This window comes from Macadamia integrifolia, chromosome 11, assembly GCF_013358625.1.
Source record: "Macadamia integrifolia cultivar HAES 741 chromosome 11, SCU_Mint_v3, whole genome shotgun sequence".
NCBI classification, from domain to species: Eukaryota; Viridiplantae; Streptophyta; class Magnoliopsida; order Proteales; family Proteaceae; genus Macadamia; species Macadamia integrifolia.
Genome location: NC_056567.1, coordinates 2,089,365 through 2,112,846, shown reverse-complemented (window position 1 = coordinate 2,112,846; position 23,482 = coordinate 2,089,365). Strand labels below are relative to the sequence as shown.

General features: G+C 39.3%; 2 protein-coding genes across 5 annotated transcripts; both read left to right on the top strand.

Moving 5' to 3' along the window:
• The first annotated feature begins 5,925 nt into the window (after nucleotides 1-5,925).
• Nucleotides 5,926-8,375, top strand: LOC122094116 (polygalacturonase QRT3-like). Its single transcript, XM_042664793.1, has 3 exons — nucleotides 5,926-6,557; nucleotides 6,795-7,031; nucleotides 7,142-8,375. Exons 1-3 carry the CDS (start codon nucleotides 6,348-6,350, stop codon nucleotides 8,141-8,143), a joined length of 1,449 nt encoding a protein of 482 aa, XP_042520727.1. The 5' UTR covers nucleotides 5,926-6,347; the 3' UTR covers nucleotides 8,144-8,375.
• A 4,354-nt stretch (nucleotides 8,376-12,729) lies between these two features.
• LOC122094169 (folate synthesis bifunctional protein, mitochondrial-like) lies at nucleotides 12,730-22,384 on the top strand. 4 transcript variants are annotated; one of them, XM_042664882.1, is made up of 3 exons: nucleotides 12,730-13,361; nucleotides 19,032-19,120; nucleotides 19,582-22,384. In XM_042664882.1, the coding sequence occupies exons 2-3, from the start codon at nucleotides 19,054-19,056 to the stop codon at nucleotides 21,048-21,050; spliced, it is 1,536 nt and encodes a 511-aa protein (XP_042520816.1). In that variant the 5' UTR covers nucleotides 12,730-13,361; nucleotides 19,032-19,053; the 3' UTR covers nucleotides 21,051-22,384. The 4 variants fall into 4 exon arrangements, with proteins under 4 accessions (XP_042520816.1, XP_042520817.1, XP_042520819.1 ...); XM_042664883.1 differs by lacking the exon at nucleotides 12,730-13,361 and adding an exon at nucleotides 14,604-14,826; XM_042664885.1 differs by lacking the exon at nucleotides 12,730-13,361 and adding an exon at nucleotides 14,867-16,756.
• The last annotated feature ends 1,098 nt before the right edge of the window (nucleotides 22,385-23,482 follow it).

Sequence of the window (23,482 nt, the reverse complement as noted above, 5' to 3'; positions counted from 1 at the left end):
GCTTGCCGTACTTCTCAGGGCACCACTACAGGGTGCGATTCTGCCCCACAGGCTAATGCCGCCCCTAAGGCCGCCACACCCACAACACCATCCATTCATGGGCTCAGCCATGCTCAGTTCCAGCAATTCCTCACATTATTGGATTCTCCATCTCCCAGCACACACTTGGCAAGTACTGCAACTAATCTCTTCATCTTAGGTATGACTTCCTCCTCTTGGATGCTCGAGAGTGGGGCCTCTGACCACATGACCCATGATCTTTTGGCTTAACCAACACCACCCCTTGCCCTACTTCTTCTCATGTCCACCTCCCTAACGAACAAACCATTACTATCACACATCGGGGTGTCAAAACCCTTAGCCCTGCCCTTACTCTATATAACATTTTTTACATTCCTTCTTTTCAATTTAACTTAATTTCCATTAGTAAACTGACCTCCTCTTTAAACTGTTTCATAAAATTTTTTCTCACATTTTGTGCTCTATAGGACCTGTCAACGAAGAGGCTGATTGGGTGGGAACGATGCATGATGGTCTCTACTACATATCTCCTCCCAGCGAACCGTAACTGATCATTGTCATAAACGAATCAAAATATACCCTAACTAAACTATGAGATAGTGGCAAGAAAGGGGTCGAACCCACAGAGAACTAGAAGGCTAAATCTACTAAGATTGAAAAGTTGTTTTGCAAATCACATTTGTAAAATCCAGAATTAAAATTAAAACTAAGTAAGCCAATTAACAAGAACAAGAATAAATGAGAAGAAGTTATCCTTAGGTTTCGAATCCATTTTGGTATTATTACCAATTTTTTATTCATACTTCGGTTCACTGAAACTACAAGTTCCAATGCAACCACAAAAATATAATCTCTTGCTACCCTAAGCATAACCTATCTGGCCAAGCACTATCGTCTATCGCTTTCGCTTATCACTCTTCGTTTGATTGGTTAAAGGCCATCATTAGTGTATTGCCAAAAATCAACTTGAAAAACCATTGCTTGAATAGAAAAATTGAATCACAGAGATAATTATTCTAAACTAATTTATCTATTAAAAATCATCCACAATGGGAAGGGGTCATTAACATCAAACAATCAAGTATGAATTCTAACCAGAAATTAAATAACAATAACTCAAAACTTCATCTAAACCTAAAGATAGAAAGGAAACTTAACCACTCATGGTACTAATGGATGAAGGGCAGCAATGATGATGGTGATGATGAACCCTTGGCACAATGACAAATCCTCTCTGTGCAATGTTGTCCCTGAAAATCTGTCCTAAAGAAAGTGCGATCCAAGAAGAAAAGAGAACTATGAGAACCAAGAAAGAAAAACTAACAAGCTATGATGTATATGAAAGGTGTGATATGGTAGCCTATATCCTAAAGAATGAGTGTGTAGTGTAGTCCTCCCTAAAGAGGACCGAGAGGGATATGAGAGAGAGAGAGAGAGAGAGAGAGTATGCGTGTGATGTAGGGGTGTCAAACCCTAAACCAAACTAGTAAAATTGGTCGGATCGAATTGATTACAGTCCGGACCAAACTGAACCGAAGTGTTATTGGTTCAGTTTTGGTTTGGAGTATTGCAACCCCAAAACCAAATCGCACCGCACTGGAAACCGGATGAACCCGAAACCAAACCTAAACCGAAACCGAAACCAAACCGGTAAGAAACTGAAACACTCTAAAAATTCATTAAAAAAATCAAATTTTGCATAGTTTTGTATATATTTGTATGGAAAGTCGAATCCAAACAGGATCAAAAATTGAAACCAACCCGATTACAAACCGATTTAAGAAACCAAAGACAAACCGAAATCAAATCGCACCAAAACCGAAACCAAACTAAAACTGGAATTTCCTTATTGGTTCAGTTTCGGTTTTAGCCTTCCCACACCAAAACCGACTCAACCCAGACCGAAATTGAGCCGGAACGACCCATTGACACCCCTAGTATGATAGTAGAGTTAGACTTTAATTAGGAGAGAAAGAAAGTGCGTATGTGTGTTGGTGATGGAGAACCGTGGGAGATAGGGGAATTAGGAGAGTGAGGGGAGAGACAGACTAGATTTGGATAAAGAGAGGGAGAAAGAGAGAGAGACGTGGGATGGGAGAAAAAATAGGGAAAAGAGAGAAGGGGATGTGCGAGTGAGATGGGAGAGAAAGAGAGAGAAATTAGTGAAAGAGATGAGAGAAAATAGGGGAGATGTTTTAGGTAAAGTGGGAGAGAGATCGACTCCTATTCTATTTTGGACAAGGAAAGAGAAAAACATGAGAGAAAGTAGGAGAAGGGAGAGGAGGATGAGAGAAAGTAGTAGAGGGAGAAGAGAACGTGTGGAATAGGGAGTGAGGGAGAACCGTGGGGTTTTCTCTCTCCATAACTTTTCCTTTTTTTTATTTTTTAATTTCTCTTCTTCTCTTGGAAATTTCAACTCTACCCTTGATCCTTTGCCCTTGCTTCTAGACTGAACCATCTCCGTCCATTTAGCATCAAACCTGTGCACATCTCTTGAAAACCCTACAATCAAAGATCATCCAAATATGTGGTCAAATTAATCATGAAAATCTAATTAAAATTAACAATTGAACATTAATTTCACAAATAATTATGACCCGATCGATAACCTATTCTTTCATCACTGCATACTTCTCCAGTTGTTCGAGCTTCACCCTTATGGCATATGCGTCTTGGCCATCCTTCCACAAATCGCCTTCGCCTCTTGTCTCCCTTAATTTTGAATAAATCTCATGCTTTATTTTTCCTTCCCCCCGTGATGTATGTCACTTCTCTAAGCAAAATCATTTACCATTTACCTTAAGTAACAATCGTTGCATTGACCCCTTTGTACTCATCCATTGTGTATCTGGGGAGGATACCACATGGCTTCTCTCTTTGGAGCTCATTATTTTTTGACAATTATTGATGACTTTTCCCATGCAACTTGGATCTATCTCATGCATCATAAGTCTGAGACTCAGGGATTACCAATTGCTTTCTATGAAATGGTACACACCCAATTTGCTTCTCGCATAAAATCCATCGGCACTAATAATGGCCTAGAATTTTTTTCACAACCAATGGCATTATCCACCAACACTCTTGTGTTAGCATCCCCCAACAGAATGGGGTGGCTGAACAGAAGCATCGGCTACTTCTGGAGGTTACTCGTTCTCTATGATTCCAAGCCCATCTCCCCATTTGGTTTTGGGGTGAATGTGTCTTAACTGCTGCCTACTTAATTAATCAGCTACCCACCCCCATTCTAGATGGCAAATCCCCCCCCATGAAATCCTTTTCCATCAAGTCCCATCTTTTGACCATCTTTGCTTTTTGGATCCCTATGCTACGCTCATAACCGCTCCCTTGGTCGACGTAAGTTTGATCCACGCGCTAGTCGTTGCATCTTTCTCGGATACCCATTTTCTCAAAAAGGGTATCGAGTCTATGATCTCACTTCTCATCAGGTTTTTGTATCACGGGATGCCACTTTTCATGAACATATATTTCTATTTTCTCACCTCCCTTGAGTACCCATACCTCTCCCCATCCCTGAGGACCTCCCCACACACCCCTTTCCTCCTCCGAAGCCTGTGCTCACCCCTGAAGTACTCCTTATGCCACCTACTACTCCTCCACCCCCTCCACAATGTTCTAGCTGCCCCCACCTGGTTCGCACTTGTCTTAAGGATTATGTTTGTTCCTCAGTTTCTCCCTCACGCCTCCCCATCATACCTTCCTCCACAGGCACTACTCCCTACCCCATTATTGATTTTTCTTTCTTATCATAACTTTTCCACCTCCCATTTTACTTTTATTACTGCTTTATCTTTAGATCATAGGCCTCGTAAATTCACAAAGGCAGTCAAGCCCCCCACTGGCGTAGTGCCATGGGGCATAAATTCATGCCCTGGAATGGAATAACACTTCGTCTTTGCAGCCTCTTCCTATAGGTAAGCATCCAGTAGGGTGTAAATAGGTCTACAAGATCAAGCATCGTGCAGATGGAAGTATCTAGCACTATAAAGCATGACTTGTCACCAAGGGCTACATGCAATAGAAGGGCCTTGATTACACTAATATGTTTGCCCTGGTTGCCAAGCTAGTCACAGTTCATAGCATTTTTATTATTGCCGCTATTCGTGGTTGGCATCTTCATCAATTGGGTGTCAACAATGCCTTCCTTCATGGTGATCTCCATGAAGATGTCTATATGCGCCTCCTTCAGGCATTGCTATCTGTTGCTACAAATATGAAATGGAATCTTTAACAGTTGGATGTTAAGAATGCATTCCTGAATGGAGATCTTGAAGAGGAAATCTAAATGGATGTTCCTCCTAGTTTTGCCACTCCCTCTACTTCTGGACTTGTCTACAAGTTAAAGAAGTCATTGTACGGCCTCAAGCAGTCACCCAAGGCATGGTTTGGCCATTTTATGAAAGCTATGATCAACTTTGGATACAAACAGAGTCAAACATATCACATCCTGTTCACAAAGGTGTGAGATAACCAAGTTACTGCTCTGATCGTCTATGTTGACGATATTGTGATCACTGGTAACAATGATGAGGAGAGCTCCAATCTGAATGCCTTACTAGCAGCAAAGTTTGAGACTAAGGACCTAGGACCTCTTCAGTATTTCCTTGGGACTAAAGTGGCTAGATCTAGCAAAGATATATTTGTTTCCCCAAGGAAATATGTTATGGATCTCCTTAGTGAGACAGGTATGCTTGGGTATAAGCCTGCGGATGCCCCTATGGAGGTTGATCATCAGCTGAGCAGTGGAGTGGGGGACTCTGTTAATAAAGAACAATACCAGAGACTTGTTGGCTGCTTGATCTACCTATCTCACACTAGGCCCGATATTGCCTATGCTATTGGTATTGTTAGTCGATTTCTTCATGACCATAGAACACCTCACCTTGGAGCTATGTATCGGATCCTTCGATACTTGAAATCCGCTCCTGGAAAGAGAATTCTATATTCTAATCAAGGACACTTGAAAATCAAAGCCTTTACTGATGCTGACTGGGCTAGATCTATTGATGATCGAAGATCTACGTCTGGGTATTGTACTTTCCTTGGAGGGAACCTTGTTAATTGGCGTAGCAAGAAACAATATGTGTATCTCGGTCTAGTGTTAAAGCTAAATATCACGCAATGTCTCAAGGTATTTGTGAGTTGGTTTGGCTTAAGAGCCTATTGCGTGATAACAAGGTAGCCATCAGTATCGCCCGCAACCCCGTCTAGCATGATAGGATCAAGCATATTGATATTGATAGACACTTTATTAAAGAGAAGCTTGACCAAGGGACAGTCTGCATTCCCCTTATTGCAAATCAGTTAGCCGATGTGTTTACCAAGGTTGTTCATTGTAAGGCGTTTCATCCTTATCTCCAAGTTGTACTTGTACAATATATTTGCACCAACTTGAGGGGGAGTGTTGAGATGACCGTAGTTAGTTTTATTTTTTTAACCTTGGTTAAGTCTTATTTACCATAGTAAGTCTTATAGATAGGAACGCTTAATCAACGTTATCCTACTTTCCTTATTCAGTTTCTTGTAGATAGGGATGCTTGGTCAGCGTTACCCTACTTTCCTTATTAAGTTTATTGTAATCTCCTTATAAATAAGAAGGACCTCTGTCATTAATGACAAGTCGAATCATTCTCCAAGCTCTGATTCTCAACTCAATTTCAGCTGGCTGACCTGCTCACCAAACCCCTTGGATGTGACCTTTTTCAGTTCCTTGTTTCCAAGTTGGGCGTTACTACCATACACACTCCATCTTGAGGGGGATTATTACACACATAGGTTCAATGGGTGGAACCAGCTGGCTCCAACTATCAATCCTTATCCTTGCCAACTTGACTACCATATATTTGTATGTATCCTTACCATGTTTGCATTCATCTCAATCTCTTTCTTCTTTGTCAGTTTAGAAATATTATCTCTTGTCAACTCTTGCCTTTCTTATTGGTATCTCTTAATGTAATTGTGTATTTAAGTATGCTCATATACAGTGAATAATATATCTTCAATTCCATTCAAAGCTCTAATTTTACAATGCATGATCTAATATCAGAAAGAACATGTCCATTTCTTAGTAAATCTGTTAAGCCCTCCTCTTTTCATGTCCACAGCTCTCTTCTTCTCCCACCTCTCATATAAAAACACAAAGCTTCCCTATTTTTCTCTTCAATTCCTATTTGAGGTAGATAAGAAGTGAAACAAGAGAAAGCTACAATAGCAAGAAATCAAAGTTGTGGCTTATTTCATGCTTGTGGGATTTGCTAGCTTGATTGTATCTCTCTTCAATACTTGAGGTGGATATTAAGTGAGAAATGAATGCTACAATAGCAAGAAAAGTTGTGGCCTTTTTCACGCTTGTTGGGTTCGCTAGCTTCATTGTAACTCATGTTTATGGGGATTATCCGAAGGAAGGTTTGCTGCCAAACAATCCTCATAACTTCCAAATGAATCAAATGCAGGAACTTAAGGCTTCAATCCTCCGCCGTAATTTGGCTTCTTTGAACTCTCCTTCGCCACCACCGGTGATTACCTTACTCCTGTTCCTCTTTAGTATCTTTCTTATCTCTACTTGTTTTCTACCTACAACTTATGGGTTAGGATAGAAAAACATATCTGATTTGGGTACTGTTTTTTAGCTGAAATCTTCATGTAATTCATTGCAAATGCTCTTTCCCTTTCCCTGCAATTTTTGGTTATGGGTTGTTTTTCTCTTTTCATTTCCTTGTTGGTTTCTCACTGATTTAAATGTATATTTGAAGACTGCTTCAAGTTCACGAATTTATAGGGCAACAGCCTATGGTGCTGATCCAACAGGAAAAACAGATAGCACAGAAGCACTCCTCAAGGCTATTTCTGATGCTTTTAAAGCTTCAAATAATGGAGATCTGATACAGGGGATCACCAATCTTGGTGGTGCAGAGGTATACCTTGAAGGAGGCTATTTCATGATAAGTAGACCATTGAGATTGCCTGCCAGTGGTGGTGGAAATCTATTGGTATGTTCCCACAAAGCTGTTCATCAGTTTAATTCATTTTCATTAATTTGTAGCTTCTGCAAAGCATCTATTGGAAGAGACATGTTAATTATGTTAATTTCCATGAGCAGATTCATGGTGGATCACTGAAAGCATCCAATACTTTTCCGGGAGATCAGTATTTGATAGAGCTATCAGCATCTTCATCAACTTACACCTATGAATATATCACCTTCAGAGACCTCCTATTAGACTCTAATTACAGAGGAGGAGGCATTTCAGTCATCAACTCACTCAGAACTAGCATAGACAATTGTTACATTACTCATTTCACAACCAATGGGATCTTAATCAAAGGTGGCCATGAGACCTACATAAGAAACTCTTTCCTCGGGCAACATATCACCGCCGGCGGTGATCATCGTGAGAAGTACTTCTCCGGCACCGCGATCAACATAGCGGGCAATGATAACGCTGTCACAGATGTTGTCATCTTTTCTGCAGCAATTGGAATAATGGTGGCTGGTCAGGCTAACACACTCACAGGGGTACATTGCTATAACAAAGCAACTGGTTGGGGTGGAACAGGAATTTATCTGAGGCTACCTGGTTTGACACAAACCCGGATTGTGAATTGTTACATGGATTACAATGGCATCGTCGCAGAGGATCCAGTTCAATTACTAATCTCTAATACATTCTTCCTTGGAGATGGTTTCATTTTGTTGAAGTCCATTAAAGGTGTAATAAAAGGTGTGAACATTGTTGATAATACGTTCTCAGGAAATGGTAAAGGGGTGGATATAGTCCAACTGGATCAGTCAAAAGGACCTTTCAAGACCATTGATGGAGTTGTTATCGACCGGAACAACGTAAACGCAATGAAATTAAGGGCAACTGTAGCAAGAGGATTGAAAGAAGGGAATGGAAGCTCATGGGTTATTGATTTCAACAATGTTCTACTATTCCCTAATCTCATCAGGCATGTTCAGTACAGCTTGAGCACCCCTGGTTCAGGCTCATTCCCTAACCATGCCTTGAGGAATATTTCAGGGAACCGTGTGGTGGTTGAATCAGATAGGCCTGTACAGGCTAGTGTTCATGTTACAGTTGATCAAAGTCCTATGGAGTAATGGATGAACGGATTTGGAGAATCCACAAGAATGAAGAAATGAAGGCACAGGAAGGATGGAAATTTCATATTCCCAAATGTCATACCTATCTTGACCTACCAAGTGATTGAAAATGTAGTTCCTGCACCTGATGCTTTTGTTAAGAAGGAAAAAAAAAAAAGTCCTCAAAATAATAAAAAAAAGAAAAATAATGAAGAAAAATAAAATAAGAATTGAGTATTCAAATTTCAAACCTTGAGAACAACAACATTCAAGGTCCATGGTAGAAAAAAAACTAGCTGATGTGCTAGTAATATACAGAACTAGAAGGTTTTTATGTTGAACCATAGCTATATCAGCTGCACAGTGCACAAGTCCTCAATTCCTAATGAAGCCTATAAATTAATGTAGAATTACTAATAGTCATTAGTTATTAAAGAGGTTTAAGTACATGAAAATACTACATCTGATAGTTATTATTGGGCATGTATAAGGTTGGGTCAGATTTTGGGGCCATTACATGTTCAGTGATAAAATTATAATTATATGAAGATTAGCTTTTTTTGGGTCTTTAATATTATCTCTATGGGGAAAACCTGGACAAAGTGAAGGTAGAGTATTGTTTACCAAAAAAAAAAAGCATGGTAGAGTATTTTTATCACTTAGCAAAAAATTCTTTGGTAGTTTTAGGTATTTGTAGGCATTAATGTCGAACCACGTTATATTTTTTCTTTTTTCGTGAGTGTTTGCTGGATTTCTTTCTTGAGCTTGTGTGATTATTCTAACATGATCAAGATAGATGTTTGGATTTTTAACATCCACAATTTTCTGACATGTCTTTGGTTTCTCTCTACTATACATACCCCCCTTTCCAACAAAAAAAAAAAACCAAAAAGAGGTAAGAAAGGAGATATGTTTTCCCTCTGATCTTAAGAGGGACTAAGACAAGAACTAGCTTGGTGGGATCAGTATGACATGGTAGTATAGTTCCCAATGTCTAGGGGTCTTTAGACATAAGTCATGTAAAGAGTGCTGTTCAAGCATAACTAATCCTTGTCTTAAGTGGTTGGGCATTTCTAAGCTGAGTTTTGCTAGCCTGACAGTAATGACTTTCAGGCTGCCTAACTATCCTATTGATCAAGTACTCCCTTGGCATCACAAACCCTGTAAAATTGGAGTACTAGGAGGTGTTAGTTTAATAGGGTCAATCTCCATCACTTTGTGACTAGCATTAGAGTTTCTCTTACTCAACTGGTTGTTAAGCCAACAAAGAAGACTAAAGACACATTCTGTTAGAACTCTTGAAATAAATCTATGGTTTCAAAGTCTTAACTAATATGAGAATTTCACAACTTCAGAGATTCCAATGGCTCCTATTTGGAAGGTTTTGCAGCTTCAAGACAAAATTCAACTCTGAAAATCTCCTTGTCCAGCTGGTTGAGAGGACTGGAACTTCATGGGCTATTTCTTTCAAAGTTAAAGGAGAATTTTTTTTTTTTTTTTGTTAATTAAATATTCAATATAAATATGATTCTCCACTTCTCGCTTAGGACAGAGAGAATTTCTTCGTCCACTACGATGTGGCCCTATAATTAGACTATTGAGTAGGTGAGTTCCATATTACCAAAAAATAAAGAGTAGGTGAGTTTCATCATTAACTTCAGCCCCTTACTATACAATGCTCCTCCAAGAGATAGATCCTTTTTTTTTTTTTTTTTTTTTAATGTATCCCTGTGGAAGATGGATTTATTAGGGAAATATTTGGCAGTGAAGATCCTGACCCATAAAGCATCCCATTCAGTAAGCAAGTGCCACCCCAACTTGAGGAGAAGGGCCCGGTTTTGAATCTCAGAACTTCTGATACCCAGTCCACCAAGAGGTTTGGATTTACAGATCTTGTGCCAGGTAATGAGATGGTGTTTCTTTGAGGAGTTATTCTCACCATTCCAGAAATGTAGGTAAATTGAATCCAATTTTCTGCAAACACTTTTAGAAAGAGCAAAACATAACATTAAGTATGAAGGAACAGTAGAGAGTGAAGATTGGATAAGGACAGCCCGGCTAACAAATGAAAGGAGTTTTGCTTTCCAAAGTCCAAGTTTATTTTGAACTCCTTTAATGATGGGAGAGAAATTTCTAGATCTTGCTCTAGAGTGAAATAAATTGGTTCCCAGGTAGACCGCATTGGGACTCATTTCTCCAATGCTCAGTATTTGACATAAGGATCTACGGGTACCCGGGTAAACATTTGAGCTGAAAACAACTCAACTCTTTTCCAAATTGATAATTAGGCCAGATAGGTCAGAGAAGAGGTCAATGATGCATTTAATGGTGGAGACATCCTCAGCCGAAGCTCGGCAAAACATAAAAGTATTATCAACAAAAAAAAAAAAAAGATGGGAAATTTCTGGGGGCCTCCTAGCAATCTTGATTCTTTTAATCATGTTAAGTTCACAGTAAATCAATAAAAGTCTAGACAACGCTTCATGGCTATGATAAACAGGAATAGGCTTAAAGGATAACCTTGTCTAATACCTGTACAAGGTTCAAAAAAATTAAAGGAAGAACCTTTCAATTTAATGGAAAAGGAAGAAGAGGTTATCAAAGAGCTAATCAAATCTCCCCAATTGTCACTAAAGCCTAAAAAATCAAAAAGACCTCTTAGTAAGCCCCCATTCAAGTCTATCATAAGCCTTGGACATGTCTAACATAATGATCATAAAACCAGTCTTACCTTTGGTATGTTTCAGAAAGTGAAAAATTTCCTGGGCAATTATAATATTGTCCAAAATTTGTCTGCCAGGGACAAAAGCAGATTGAAAGGGAGATATTATTCTAAGAAGAATCTGCTTACGTCAGATAGCTAAGATTTTAGCAAGAATCTTGTAGGCTACATTACAAAGACTAATCGGTCTGAAGTCCTCCACCCAAGAAGCACTATCCTTTTTTGGAATCAAGCAAATAAGAGTGTGATTAACTACATGAGGAAGGCTGAGATGGAGAAAAAAATTAGAAACAAATTCACAGATATCAGGGCTAATCAAATTTCAGAAACATTAAAAAAACATAGCTTGAAAACCATCAGCTCCTGGAGATTTGTTGGCCCCAAAAGAGAAAACTACATTACGGATTTCATCATAAGATGGGACCTGGGTTAGAGATAGGACTTCTTCATAATTGACCATTGTGGGAAATCATTCAAGAAAAGATGAGTCCAAAGGGTTAGAAGTGGTAAAGAGGGATGACAAGTAAGAAGTAAACAATTTGATCATTTCTCTAGGATCAAAATTTTTCTCATTAGAGTTGGATAGGATGAAGTCAAAATTCCTTTTCTTGAGATTGGCCTTGGAAACAGAGTGATAAAATCATGTATTACAGTCACCATCGTTAATGTAGGTATGTCTGGATTTTTGTAACCAAAATTTCTCTTTAGCATCAAGGATCCAATGCAGATCAGACTCAATAGACATCAGGTCAAGGTGGGTGTGATCAAAAGAATTATCTAAAGAAATGTGGGAGGAGAAAAGTTGGTTTTTCAACACCTAAATATTTTCAAAAATCCTGAAGATTCCATTGGCTAAGGATTCTGCCGATGGAATCGTTGGTTGGTTGAATTATTATTCCTTTCAGCAGAGTATATGGTATTCCTAAATGCCATGAGAATTTTAAGCTATTTGAAAACTGAGGATATATAAGTTGGATATTTTTAGCTCAAACCAGACTCTCCAGTAGTGGGAGGGTTGCTCTTTTTTTTTTTTCTTAATAATGTTTCAAAGTATTTGAAAATTGGACTGCTTTCTGTTTCTGTTCCTGTTGTGATCTTTTTCTAGTTTTTGAAAAAACAGGTAATCTCCACTGAATGTCTAATAAAATGAATGCTTTTGATTTACCCCAAATTCTATTTCTGATACGAACATTATCCACACTTCTGATTCATATGCTCTCTGCATGTGGATGAGATTTGTGGTCTGAGAATATTGTGTGCCTAATTAGTTTCCTTTATAGGTTATGGAGTTGATTACCAATCCCTGTTGAAATAATTATGATTTTAATGTTTTACCAAAAGAAAAAAAAAAGTATGGCTTTAATGATTGTCACATTCTTTTGGATATAGAAATTTCGAATCAATTATTTAATAAATAAAATTAGAAAAAAAAAAAAATCTTTACATCTTGTATTCATGGTCTCAAGAATCAGCAATTAGATTCAAAATTGTGATGAATCCCAATTCTAGCCAATTTGATATAAATCACGATGAATTTCATTCTCTTATTTCTTCAAATTCTCTAGATTACATATAAGGTTCTCAAAAGTAATAGATAAGAATTTTAATAATCAAATAAACAAGCATCGATGTAGTTTTAATACTATCACCAAATAAGTTTATCGTAATAGAACAAAAGGTCCGTCTATTAAAACCTCTATAGGAGACAATGCTACATACATACATCAAACTATAGTCATACAACTTGAAGAACAAAATGTATTTTTTGAAATTGTATTAACTGTTCCATCTCATTTGTTATTCAATATCAAAATCGGATCTCAATACCTTTCCTTTTATTAATGAGACAATTCGGTATCGGGGTTTTCCCCTCACTTCACCTCACCTCTTCTCTTCTCCCCGAGGATCAGTCGAGGTGCACGTGAACTGAACCGAACACCTTGGTTAACAAATATAACCAAACAAAAAAACCTCACCTCTCCTCTCCTCCCCTCTCGTAGCTCCGGTTGAAGTCTCATGGACGGTTTTATTGAACAGAAAAATACAAAGAACACCTCTGCAACCTTGTTCCTCTCTCCTGGCCCTTGCCTGCAACTCTCCGGCTCTCCCTCTTCCACGTGAATCTTCTTCCGTGAGCTTCAAGGGCTAATCGATCCCGTGAAGAACACTCAGAAAATCACCGAAGTGATGAAGCTTGTGCGGAATCTATGGTCCGGAAAGCTCAAGAGCCCGTGGTCAATGGCAGACCCTTGTCGACGTTCATTAAAAAGACTCTGCCTCATTCTCCACCGTCAATAAGGGTTTTCTCTGCTCACAGGTAGTCGTGGGTTTGTCTTCATCCCTGTTGTAATCACGATCAGCAGCAGCATCTGATGAAGCTTCTTTTCCGTGTGAGTTCCACCCACAGAGACAACAGTATTGGCACTGCGCTTATCTCTATCTCCCTTAAGCACAGAAAAGAGGAGTTTTTCCCCAGAAGCGAATCTGAATCCCCTGGCTCTAAGTTTATTTGAGGTGCCTCATTTAACTTACACATCTTCAGTATATTTAATCGATTGCAATGGACAATTGTTTGCTTGGTTTCCTTTGTTATGTCTATTCAATTGTATCTGACATTCAAATCAATATAAACTGTATCTGTTGCTATCTGGGTATGCGATGCATGACGAATGGTAGCTGTCTGTTTTCGTTATTAGGCATCATTCCTTCTTCATATTCCTTCTCCAAAAATGACGGCTTTGGTTCTTTTGCATGACTAACACACTCTTCTGTAATGGTTTGGGATTTTAACAGTTCCATTCTCTTTTCCTCTCTATATTTCGTCAAGTCATTCAATTTTTTTATATTATGCACCTCACCGATGGCCACAATGGCCAATGGCAATGAATGGAAGGGAATGTGACTCAGGAGTCAGGGGAGAACGTTTGAGAGAGTTCGTTCTGTTGTGATTTCATAAGTAGTATTATTTTCTATTTTCTCTTTCCTATTGTTCAAAATCAGGATACTGGAAAATGGGAACTTTCTCCTCGAATCCAACCTCCTTTCCTGTTATGCACCTCAGTCCCTCCACAGCTTTCTCAATTCCTCTCTTCCTCTCAAGCTTCAACTCTAATTGCTGCCATTTTGAATCTCTCTTTTCATTCAGTTTCTACATAATGCTATCCTGGTGTTCCATTCGTGTGGGTTGGATGTGTATAGAATAATGTGAGGGTGCCTGCTTATGGTACCTAAGCTAAGTACTTATATGATACCTTTGAAAATTCGGGTTTCTCCGGTTCAACTAGTATTATAGTTCCTGAATTTCTAATTGAATCAATATCGAGGGAAGGAAGTCTTCGAATCACTGATTCAAATATATTGTTGTGAATTCTACTCAGCAGAATAGGGAGGTACTTATGGTGTTACACCCGTGCCCAAAATCCCAACCAAATTTAAACTTTTGGACATAGGTAATGCAACCTGATTGACAATCACTAGTAACTTGTAGATTTGCCCGAGCTTTAATAGTAAAATGCACCAAGGGTCAGGCTTACATGCTGAAAACACCTTAGAAAGGGCCCGTTTGACTTAAATATCCATTTCCACACAAAGGGACCAATTCGGCTTTCATCGGTGAAATCCTCTAATGAGTTATACCGGTCAAAACCGGGTTATTTGGCCGTGGGGCCTGGGCCCTCGCACCCGTGCACCTCAAACCACTCCCAATAGTTGGGACAATATATTGGAGAATAGATTAATGTATCCGAGGTGGGCCCATTAGTGCCAAATGATGAATTAACTCGGTAATGAGTGAAAACCCATTTTTCTCCCAAACAGCCCTTAGTTAACTTAAGTGACTATAAATAGAGACTCTTTCCTATTTCTTTCATTCCTACCAAGTTAAAAGCAAGAGAAGAGGGAAAGGAGAAGAAGAAGAAGAAAGGGAACAACAAGGGAGGAGGAAGAAGAGGGGAGCAAAGGGAGCATCTACCCATTCAATGTAAACCATCTTTCTCTCTCTACCTTCTAGGAAGGTGTCTCTCTCTCTCTCTCTTCCATTTCAACTCTTTCTTAAGCTAGGTAAGAGAAACCCCAACCTATTCTCACCTCTCCACTCACTAAAACTACTAATTGGGAGGGGGATTTGATGTTGGGGGCTTGATTTAGCAAGATCAATGGTTCCATTTGAACCTATGAGCTTTCTTTTAGGAAATCCCCACTTAGAATCCCAATTTGGGCAACACAAAACCTAGAAATGGGGAAATTTCCTAAAACCCACCTTCTCACTTGTCAATACTACAAATTGGGAGAGGGGTTTTGTGTAAGAGATCTATCCTAACAAGATTGACGGATCAATTTGAGTCCATGAGCCCTCCCTAGTAAAATCCCCAATTTGGGTAACTAAACCATAGAAATGGTGGGTTTTACCCAAACCCTCTATACCCTACCATTCAAACCCTAAATGGTTTGAGAAAAATGAAATTAAATATATGTATAGTGGATTGGGTTGACCACGTAAGCCATTGGTGGTCACCACACACACCCTCAACCGAAATTCCCTAATTTAGCTTAGTCACGACTAGACCTTTAGGGAAATTTGCGTACATGCGTAAACCTATCTTAACTAATCCATTAATTACACTTAAACTAAGCGAATTGAGGTGGTAGAACATCCTCCACATATAAATTAGCCATATATTCATAAAATCCTAAGTTGAGAATGATTTCAAAGAAAAGAGAAATAGGAAATGAAGTTAGAACATGTGCCTAAGGTCTCATTTCTCTATGGGTGATTTATTTCTTAAAATTCTTATATATCCTACGAGTAGAACCAAGAGGTGACAAGACACGGCACGAGACCATCGATTGTCCATCATCACCTAGGACTCGAGGTGAGGGGATTTTATATGTTTTTATGGAATGTTTGTATCATAATGCATATGTGGAGGAATTATGTCATTTTGCATATTATTATCTTATTCCTTGTGTAAAGTGTTGATGTGGTATGAAAATGTGAATTATTGTTGTGGATACATGTCTGGGGTGCAAGGTGGCCAACGGTTGGTGCCGGCGGCACTGCATGCTCAGGGTGAGTGTGTGTGTGTGAGTGTGATTGAAATATGTTGTGGCATATTATAATGCATTGGGCTAGGATAACCATCCTAGTGCTACGACCCCTTGCCAGTAAGGTTAAGGTATTGGCTATCCTACAGTCCGGGCAACCTAAGGGGTTCTCCGGGCCGGGACCGAGGCTGTAGGATGGGATTATTGATAAGGGGTTTGCCGTGACCGAAGGGGTTCTCCGGACCGGCACATGCAGGCTCCTGTCTCACAACTATGTTATAGTAGCACCAACACCAATATAGACTTAGAATGTGTTGGGCTAGGAAAATAACCGGGGTGCTACAGCCCTTGCCAACAGGGGTTTATGTATTGGCTATCCCACAGCATAGCTTGGAGACCTGAAGGGGTTCTTCCAACCAGGACCGTGACTATCCTACAGCTCGGGCAACCGTAGGGGATCTCTGGGCCGAGACCGTGGCTTTAGGGTGGGATTATTCACTAGGGGTTTGCAGTGACTGAAAGGGTTCTCTGGACCGGCACATACAGGCTCCTAACTCGCAACTAGCGTATATCGTTGGAAGACCAAAGGGGGGAGTAGCACTAATACTCATTTTGGACTTAGAAATTGTCGATTAGGATCATTTATTAATAACCGGGTCATGTCATTGCATTCATCTAATTTCATTATTGTTGTTGTGGGTGAGCATTTATATTTGTTTCTATTTCTTTTATTGTTGTGGATGCATGTGCGTGTGTGTGTATGTGTGTACCCCTCACTGGGCTTCGTGGAAGCTCACCCCATTTGCTGCACCCATTTTAGACGGTGGAATCAGTGCAGAGGTAGGCTTGGGACTTCGGTGGCAATGGTAAGGCTTGTGTTTGCGAGACGCCGTGTTGATGGACATCACTTCTTTATTTTCAGTTATTTATACTTATGTATTTATAATCTTGTAACCCCTGGGATTGGAATCAAATGAATTTTGGTATATGGTAATTATCATTTAGTGAATCACCAATAGTAGAGTAAAGTTTACAAATCTTATACGTGTACTCTGATTTTAGTTGTGATTTTGGGGCATTTATGGATTGGGGTACTGTATCTGTGATCTAGGAGGGTTAGGCTAACTGGATATAGGTATCCAGTGCTGCATACCTTGGCCTAGAGGAGGCGGGGTGTGACATATGGCAAAAGAGGCCGATCTGGTTTTTCACAATAAATGTGGAGAGCATATTATCAGCCCTATAAAAGGGGTGAGGCGCCAATTTATTAAAATTACTTGGCTCTCAAATCACCTCGCTTGTACTCTTCTATTTTCACGATGTGATTGCCTTTTTCCCAAATGAATAGGAAAATGGAATTTGGTCTTTAAATTCTAATATCAATTTGTATCGATGTCTCTCCATCATTTATTTTGATTTTATGAGCTTTTTCAGAAAATTTTAAGATGTGCTCTCTCTATCTGTTCTTTGGATTGTGTTTCTGAGTTTTTTGGATGTGTGGAATTTTCAGACCAGATTTGTTGATTCAGTTTCTGGGCATTTCAAACCTGGCTTGGATTTATTGATTTTGTTGGACATGTCTCCTTTCTTTTATGTTAATAGGTGTTCCAATATTCACAAGAGTGTGGGCTCTTGTGCTGTTTATATTAATTGAAGTACAACATTGTGAAGGAGATTTTGGCTATATACTCTTTTGGGCTTTTCATATTTTGATGTTAAATTCTAGGAAAAATGGGGGGTTTGAGCCTATGCTTCCTTGAAACATGTCTTAATGCATGATCGTATATTTTCATGTTTAGTCAATCTCATTACCTTTTATTTGTCAAAGCATGGCTGGAAGCTTGGCAGCGGATCAGTAATGCTTGTTCATGCTTGAGGTGCAGTGTTTCAGCTCAGGATGTGACTAAACTTGACTTTTGAACCTCATTGCTTATTTACTAGATATAATGAGACCTTTACCATAACTGTTCCGATGAGAAAGGTCTTCATTGGTTTCCTCGAAATTGTTTCTGCAGCAGAATGACCAATTTGGAGTTTTTGCGAAGGTAAAATCTTCAGTCTTTGTCAGTAGACCATATGGATTTGGGGTGGCCATAAATGGCCATCTGTTCCATGTTCAAAAAATCAATATCCACCCATTAGATAGGTCCTATCTTAGAGATTCTCTAGGTCAACTCAAAAATAGTCCAATAATCAGAGCAATCTATGTTTTTATATTTATTGGGCAGTTGAATTTTTTTTATACAAATCCTAAATAATAAGCTATCTATTAGATATAGAAGTTGCAGCCCCTCACCCCAACAGAAAAGCTATTGAGCAGATGGTTAAAGATCATTGTGCTAATTATTGGATCAGGCACTTTTTTGGTAGGAGAATGATGGATCTGATCCTTCTTGACATATTTCACATGGTCAGTTGTGCCAAGATCCAAGTCACTTCCTTTTTTTGCATAGGCTTCAGACTTTTATATTACTACTGAATAATAGATACAAGCTTGGGGTCTTAGACACAGAATCCAATCTATCCAATATGCTGGTCCATCTCTATGAAATGTTTTAATATGAAGTTTAGAACTTGGTTCTGAATAATGTAATCTCGTAAGTTGATAGGATGGAATGACACTGGTACCTTAACTCACTAACCCACCCCCCCCTCCTCTTTAGAAAAATGAAAAGAGAGAAAAACTAGGAGGGGGAAAACGAAGGAAAATGGGAAAGTCCCATAAATATAAGGTAAAACAGTGAGGAAGTTTAAGAACAGCGACATCTATAGAAGGGATAGCTATGAAATGGAATTAGTAGAGTTAAATTTGTTTTTATTAAACAATTGCCCTGAATTTTTACTCTCTTGACAATAAGTTACTTGGTTATTACTAAAAACTTGTGTCAAATTTCCATACATTTATTCTTTATTGATATTTCTAATACACATGAAAAGTGTATATGCATTCATATGTTTATATAATCGCTTTTACAAGTTAAATGATATATTTCTGAAAGCAAGGAAAGAATGTTATTAAGCAAGAAATTTTACAGAAATTGAGCGTCTTTTTTACATTGTTTGAGCTACAAGTGCATGCCTTCTGGACTACAAAGCTGATCAACTTCATTGTCAACTTTTCATTTATTTTGAGACTTTCAGGTCTTAGAGAACCATTTGAGGCATGAACATATTCAAGCAAATACTTCCCACCAAACCTCATTTTAAAGGGGCCATCAAGTGGTGTAGAGGTAATCTCCATTATTGTCTTGTATTTCCCTTGTGTAGTTCAAATTGGCATTCAACACCTAGTAAAATGTACAAAATTGTGACTGAGGCACATTCTAATACTGCACATTGAAAAACTGTAAGGTTACTCAATTGTCAGGTTACTTGTTTTATGCAAACCATTACATGCATGATAGATGATACACATGCAGGTGCACTGTGGCACATAACCACTTTTATAGTCTCTATTAGAAACTGTCAACTTTATGAGTCGTCTAATGTTGATCATGTAGAGTGTAATCTTGGCCAAAATCCATACATTTTCCTATAAATACTTGACAGAAATGAATGCAAAAATTTACCACTTAGCAGAAATATAAGATACATTGGTATGCATCTTGGGAAGAAAAAAGAATAGCTTAGGATGATAATAGAAAATTAAAAATATATTACTGAATGCTGTTGTTGATCTTTCATCTTGCAGTAACATTTCTTTCTCCCCTCCATTCATCTCCAACTACTTCAGTAGAAGTTCATTCTCTGGAACAGGAAGTAGTAATTGCTTTGGGGAGTAACGTGGGTGATAGACTTCATAATTTCAATAATGCTTTGCGTTTAATGAAGAAGTTTGGTATCCAAATCACAAGACACGGATGTTTATACGAGACAAAGCCTGCCTATATTACTGATCAGCCATTCTTCCTCAACTCTGCAGTTAGAGGGGTTACAAAGCTTGGGCCAAATGAATTATTGGCAGTACTAAAACAAATTGAGAAAGATATGGGCCGAACTGGTGGAATAAGGTATGGCCCAAGACCAATTGACCTGGACATATTGTTTTATGGGAAGTTCAAGATCAATTCTGATGTTCTTACTGTTCCACATGAGAGGATTTGGGAAAGACCTTTTGTAATGGCTCCACTACTAGATTTACTAGGATTGGCCATAGAGAGTGATGTAGAAGCAAACTGGCATTCTTTTTCCAAGCAAACTGGAGGACTTTTTGAATTGTGGGATAAACTTGGTGGTGACTCCATGGTTGGAAGGGATGGGCTAAGACGGGTTTTACCTGTTGGAAAGCACCTATGGGACTGGTCAGAAAGAACCCATGTCATGGGTGTTCTCAATCTGACTCCAGATAGCTTCAGTGACGGTGGGAAGTTTCTATCAGTAGATGCTGCAGTTTCTCAGGTCCGCTTGATGGTCTCGGAAGGGGCCGATATTATTGATATTGGTGCACAATCCACACGTCCAAATGCATCTTGGATTTCTGCAGAAGAAGAGCTAGACAGACTAATACCTGTCCTAGAAGCTGTTCTTGAAATACCTGAGATGGAGGGGACACTGTTGTCTGTGGATACTTTTCACTCAGAAGTTGCACAGGAAGCAGTGAAAAGAGGGGTTCATCTTGTCAATGATGTATCGGGTGGGCATTTAGATTCTAAAATGCTCAAGGTTGCTGCAGATCTCGGGGTTCCTTATGTGGCAATGCACATGAGGGGCTCCCCCTCTACCATGCAAAGTGATGAAAATATACAATATGAAGATGTCTGTGTCCAGGTTGCTTCTGAGTTATATTTGCGGGTCAGATATGCTGAATTATCAGGGGTACCAGCATGGAGAATTATTATTGACCCTGGAATTGGATTCTCTAAGAAGACTGAGCACAATTTGGACATCCTTATGGGTTTACCAACCATTCGACGAGAGATAGCAAAGAAGAGCTTGGCTGTTTCTCATGTGCCCATCTTGATTGGACCCTCCAGAAAGAGGTTTCTAGGTGATGTTTGCAATCGGCCAGATGCCACTGAGAGAGACCCTGCAACGGTTGCTGCCATCACTGCTGGGATTTTGGGTGGTGCCAACATCGTTAGAGTGCACAATGTTAGAGACAACTTTGATGCTGCAAGGCTCTGCGATGCTTTACTGAAGCATAGAAAGATTATGTCGTGATTTGAGTTTATGACGCCAGATGAAACACAGAAGCTATGGCCAGAAAAATATTATCCATGAAATTTCAATTTCTTGGTTTCAGAAAATGATTAAATTACATTCTTTGGCGGATGAAAGACAAGATGTTGCCATTTTGTTGATCAGTACTATTTTCCAATGTGTTAGTAAGGCCTGCAGGATGTCAACCCTGAAGCTTGGCTCTGAACTCGGCCTTCATCCTCTGCTTACCCTATTGTTTTTGTGTTTTTCCAAAGGAAGGATAATGGAGTTGCTAGGAAGCTCCCTCTTTTTCCGTTCTTACAGTTTCATTCACATTATGGTTTGCAGGCTGCTAGTGAAGACTCGGATAATTGGTGTCTGAGATTAGTGACTGTCCTTCTCGGGATGGGCCCGATGGGCATGCTGCTTCCCTCTTCCCCAACCGTGTGGCACTTGACGTGAAAGATGAGTGGCTCGCCTTCGTCACTGATTCTCCCAAGCTCCCGCACCTTAGAGAAATACCTTCACTTTGCCTATGATCAGTTAAGCCTCCAATGTGGTAGTGGTAGTGGCAGGAGCAAACAAGGCAGAGGCTGTAATCTTGGTGATTGATGATGTGGAGCACGAGTGTCTGGTGCTGTCAGCCCGAATGGTTTTTTAAGTTGGTATGGTTTTTGGACCGGGCAGCTGCCTCTGAACTGGAGGCTTCACAGTGCACTAAGCAAGGGCGAGCCTGATGTGGAAGTTCAAGTGTGTATGCTGTGGAGGAATTGACAACTGGTTTTTTCTTCGCTTTGTATCTTCCTGAGGAGTAAGCTTCCCTTCACCTGCTGGGAAAGAGGAAATTCCTTCTTCATTGGTGATGCAAGTCATGTGAGCCTATGATTAGAGTTTGGGTTCATCATTAACTCACACATCCTATTGTTAATGGTCACAAATACCCTTCTAGGTTTCAATCACAGGGTTAAGATGCCTATGGTGACGGTATTCTTCCTTTACCATGGGTGAAGAGAAACTCGATCTCCTCATTTATGTCTTTCTGTTGCCTTTCTTTAGGTTGGGGCTTTTTTGGGTTAAATTAGTGGGGCCTTGAGCCAACGGCGCACTAGCTATGTCGGTGGGTCTCTTTGAGAATTAATGTGAAGAGAGGAAGCTAGCCTCATGGGAAGCGCGGTTGATTTTGTTGGGCAAATTAGGCCTTCTTTGTCAATATGTAGTGAATCATGACCAAGAAATGAAGACCAGAAATTTTCTTTGCTCATGTACATTCTACCTAAACAGATTTACTGTTTACATTTAAAAGCATCTACTTGAATTATTACACCTCTGAGTGAAGAGGGAAATATAAAGTTTGTAAATCACCGTGGATTATGTTTCTGATATGTCTTGTAAGAAATTTTACCACACACTCTCTCTCTCTGTGGATATATAAGATGGAAGTTTGATTATTGGATGGATAGTAAATCTATTGAACGGGTTGAAATTCCCTCTGCCCCTATCGTACCTTAGCTTGGTAGTTTTCACCATTTGTCCAAGATTGAGCGCTAGGATGTGACAGCGGACTTGAAAAGCTTTGGCGGTCATATCAACTGTGTGAACTGCCATTTGTAGGGCTCTTCACTTTGGTTTTTCAATGGTTATAAAAAAAAAAATCCAAATAACATTATAAGCAGGAATGGAGAAATCATATTGGTGTTGAAATAATATGAGGTTTACCCTTAAAGATATGTTTAATGGTATGGTGACTAGTGTAAGAACTGTGGATGGTCAAGGTAATGAATTCACTATTACAATTGGATTACATCAAAGATCAACTTTTATTCTCTATTTGTTTACTCTTATCAAGGATGAATTAACCAAAGACATTCAAAATGAGATTCATTGTATGTCTTTCACTGACAATATTATTTTGCTAGATGAGAAAAAAGCCAAGGTTAACATTAAGTTGGAGTTATGGAGATCAACCTTGAAATCGAAAGGTTTTAAGACAAGTAGAACGAAGACAGAATATATAGTGTGTAACTTTAGTTATGTTAAGATAGATATTGAAGTGATGAAAATTGATGATGGAGAGGTGATTGTTTTAAGTATTTGCGCTCATTTATAGAGAATAGATCATATGCAGGGAATTGTACAATCGGTGCATTTCTTAATATGAAAATTTTAAAGGACAATCATATGATCAACTATGATACATCAATATCATTTTTTCTTCGAGATGAAGAGAAAAAGACAAACACGTCTATCATCACTCTAATGTCATTTGTCAGCAACCCATGACGCATTGGACGCATGACGGTCGGCCGGTCATGCGTGCGCGCCACAAGCAATGAAACCTCCGCCAAGGTTGGGCCATGCACGGATCTCACACAAGTCCAAGCAATGACTAATCACACAGCAACGAAAGCCACAGAAGCCCCAATGCACTGTATTTGTGAGCAACGGTCAAGTCC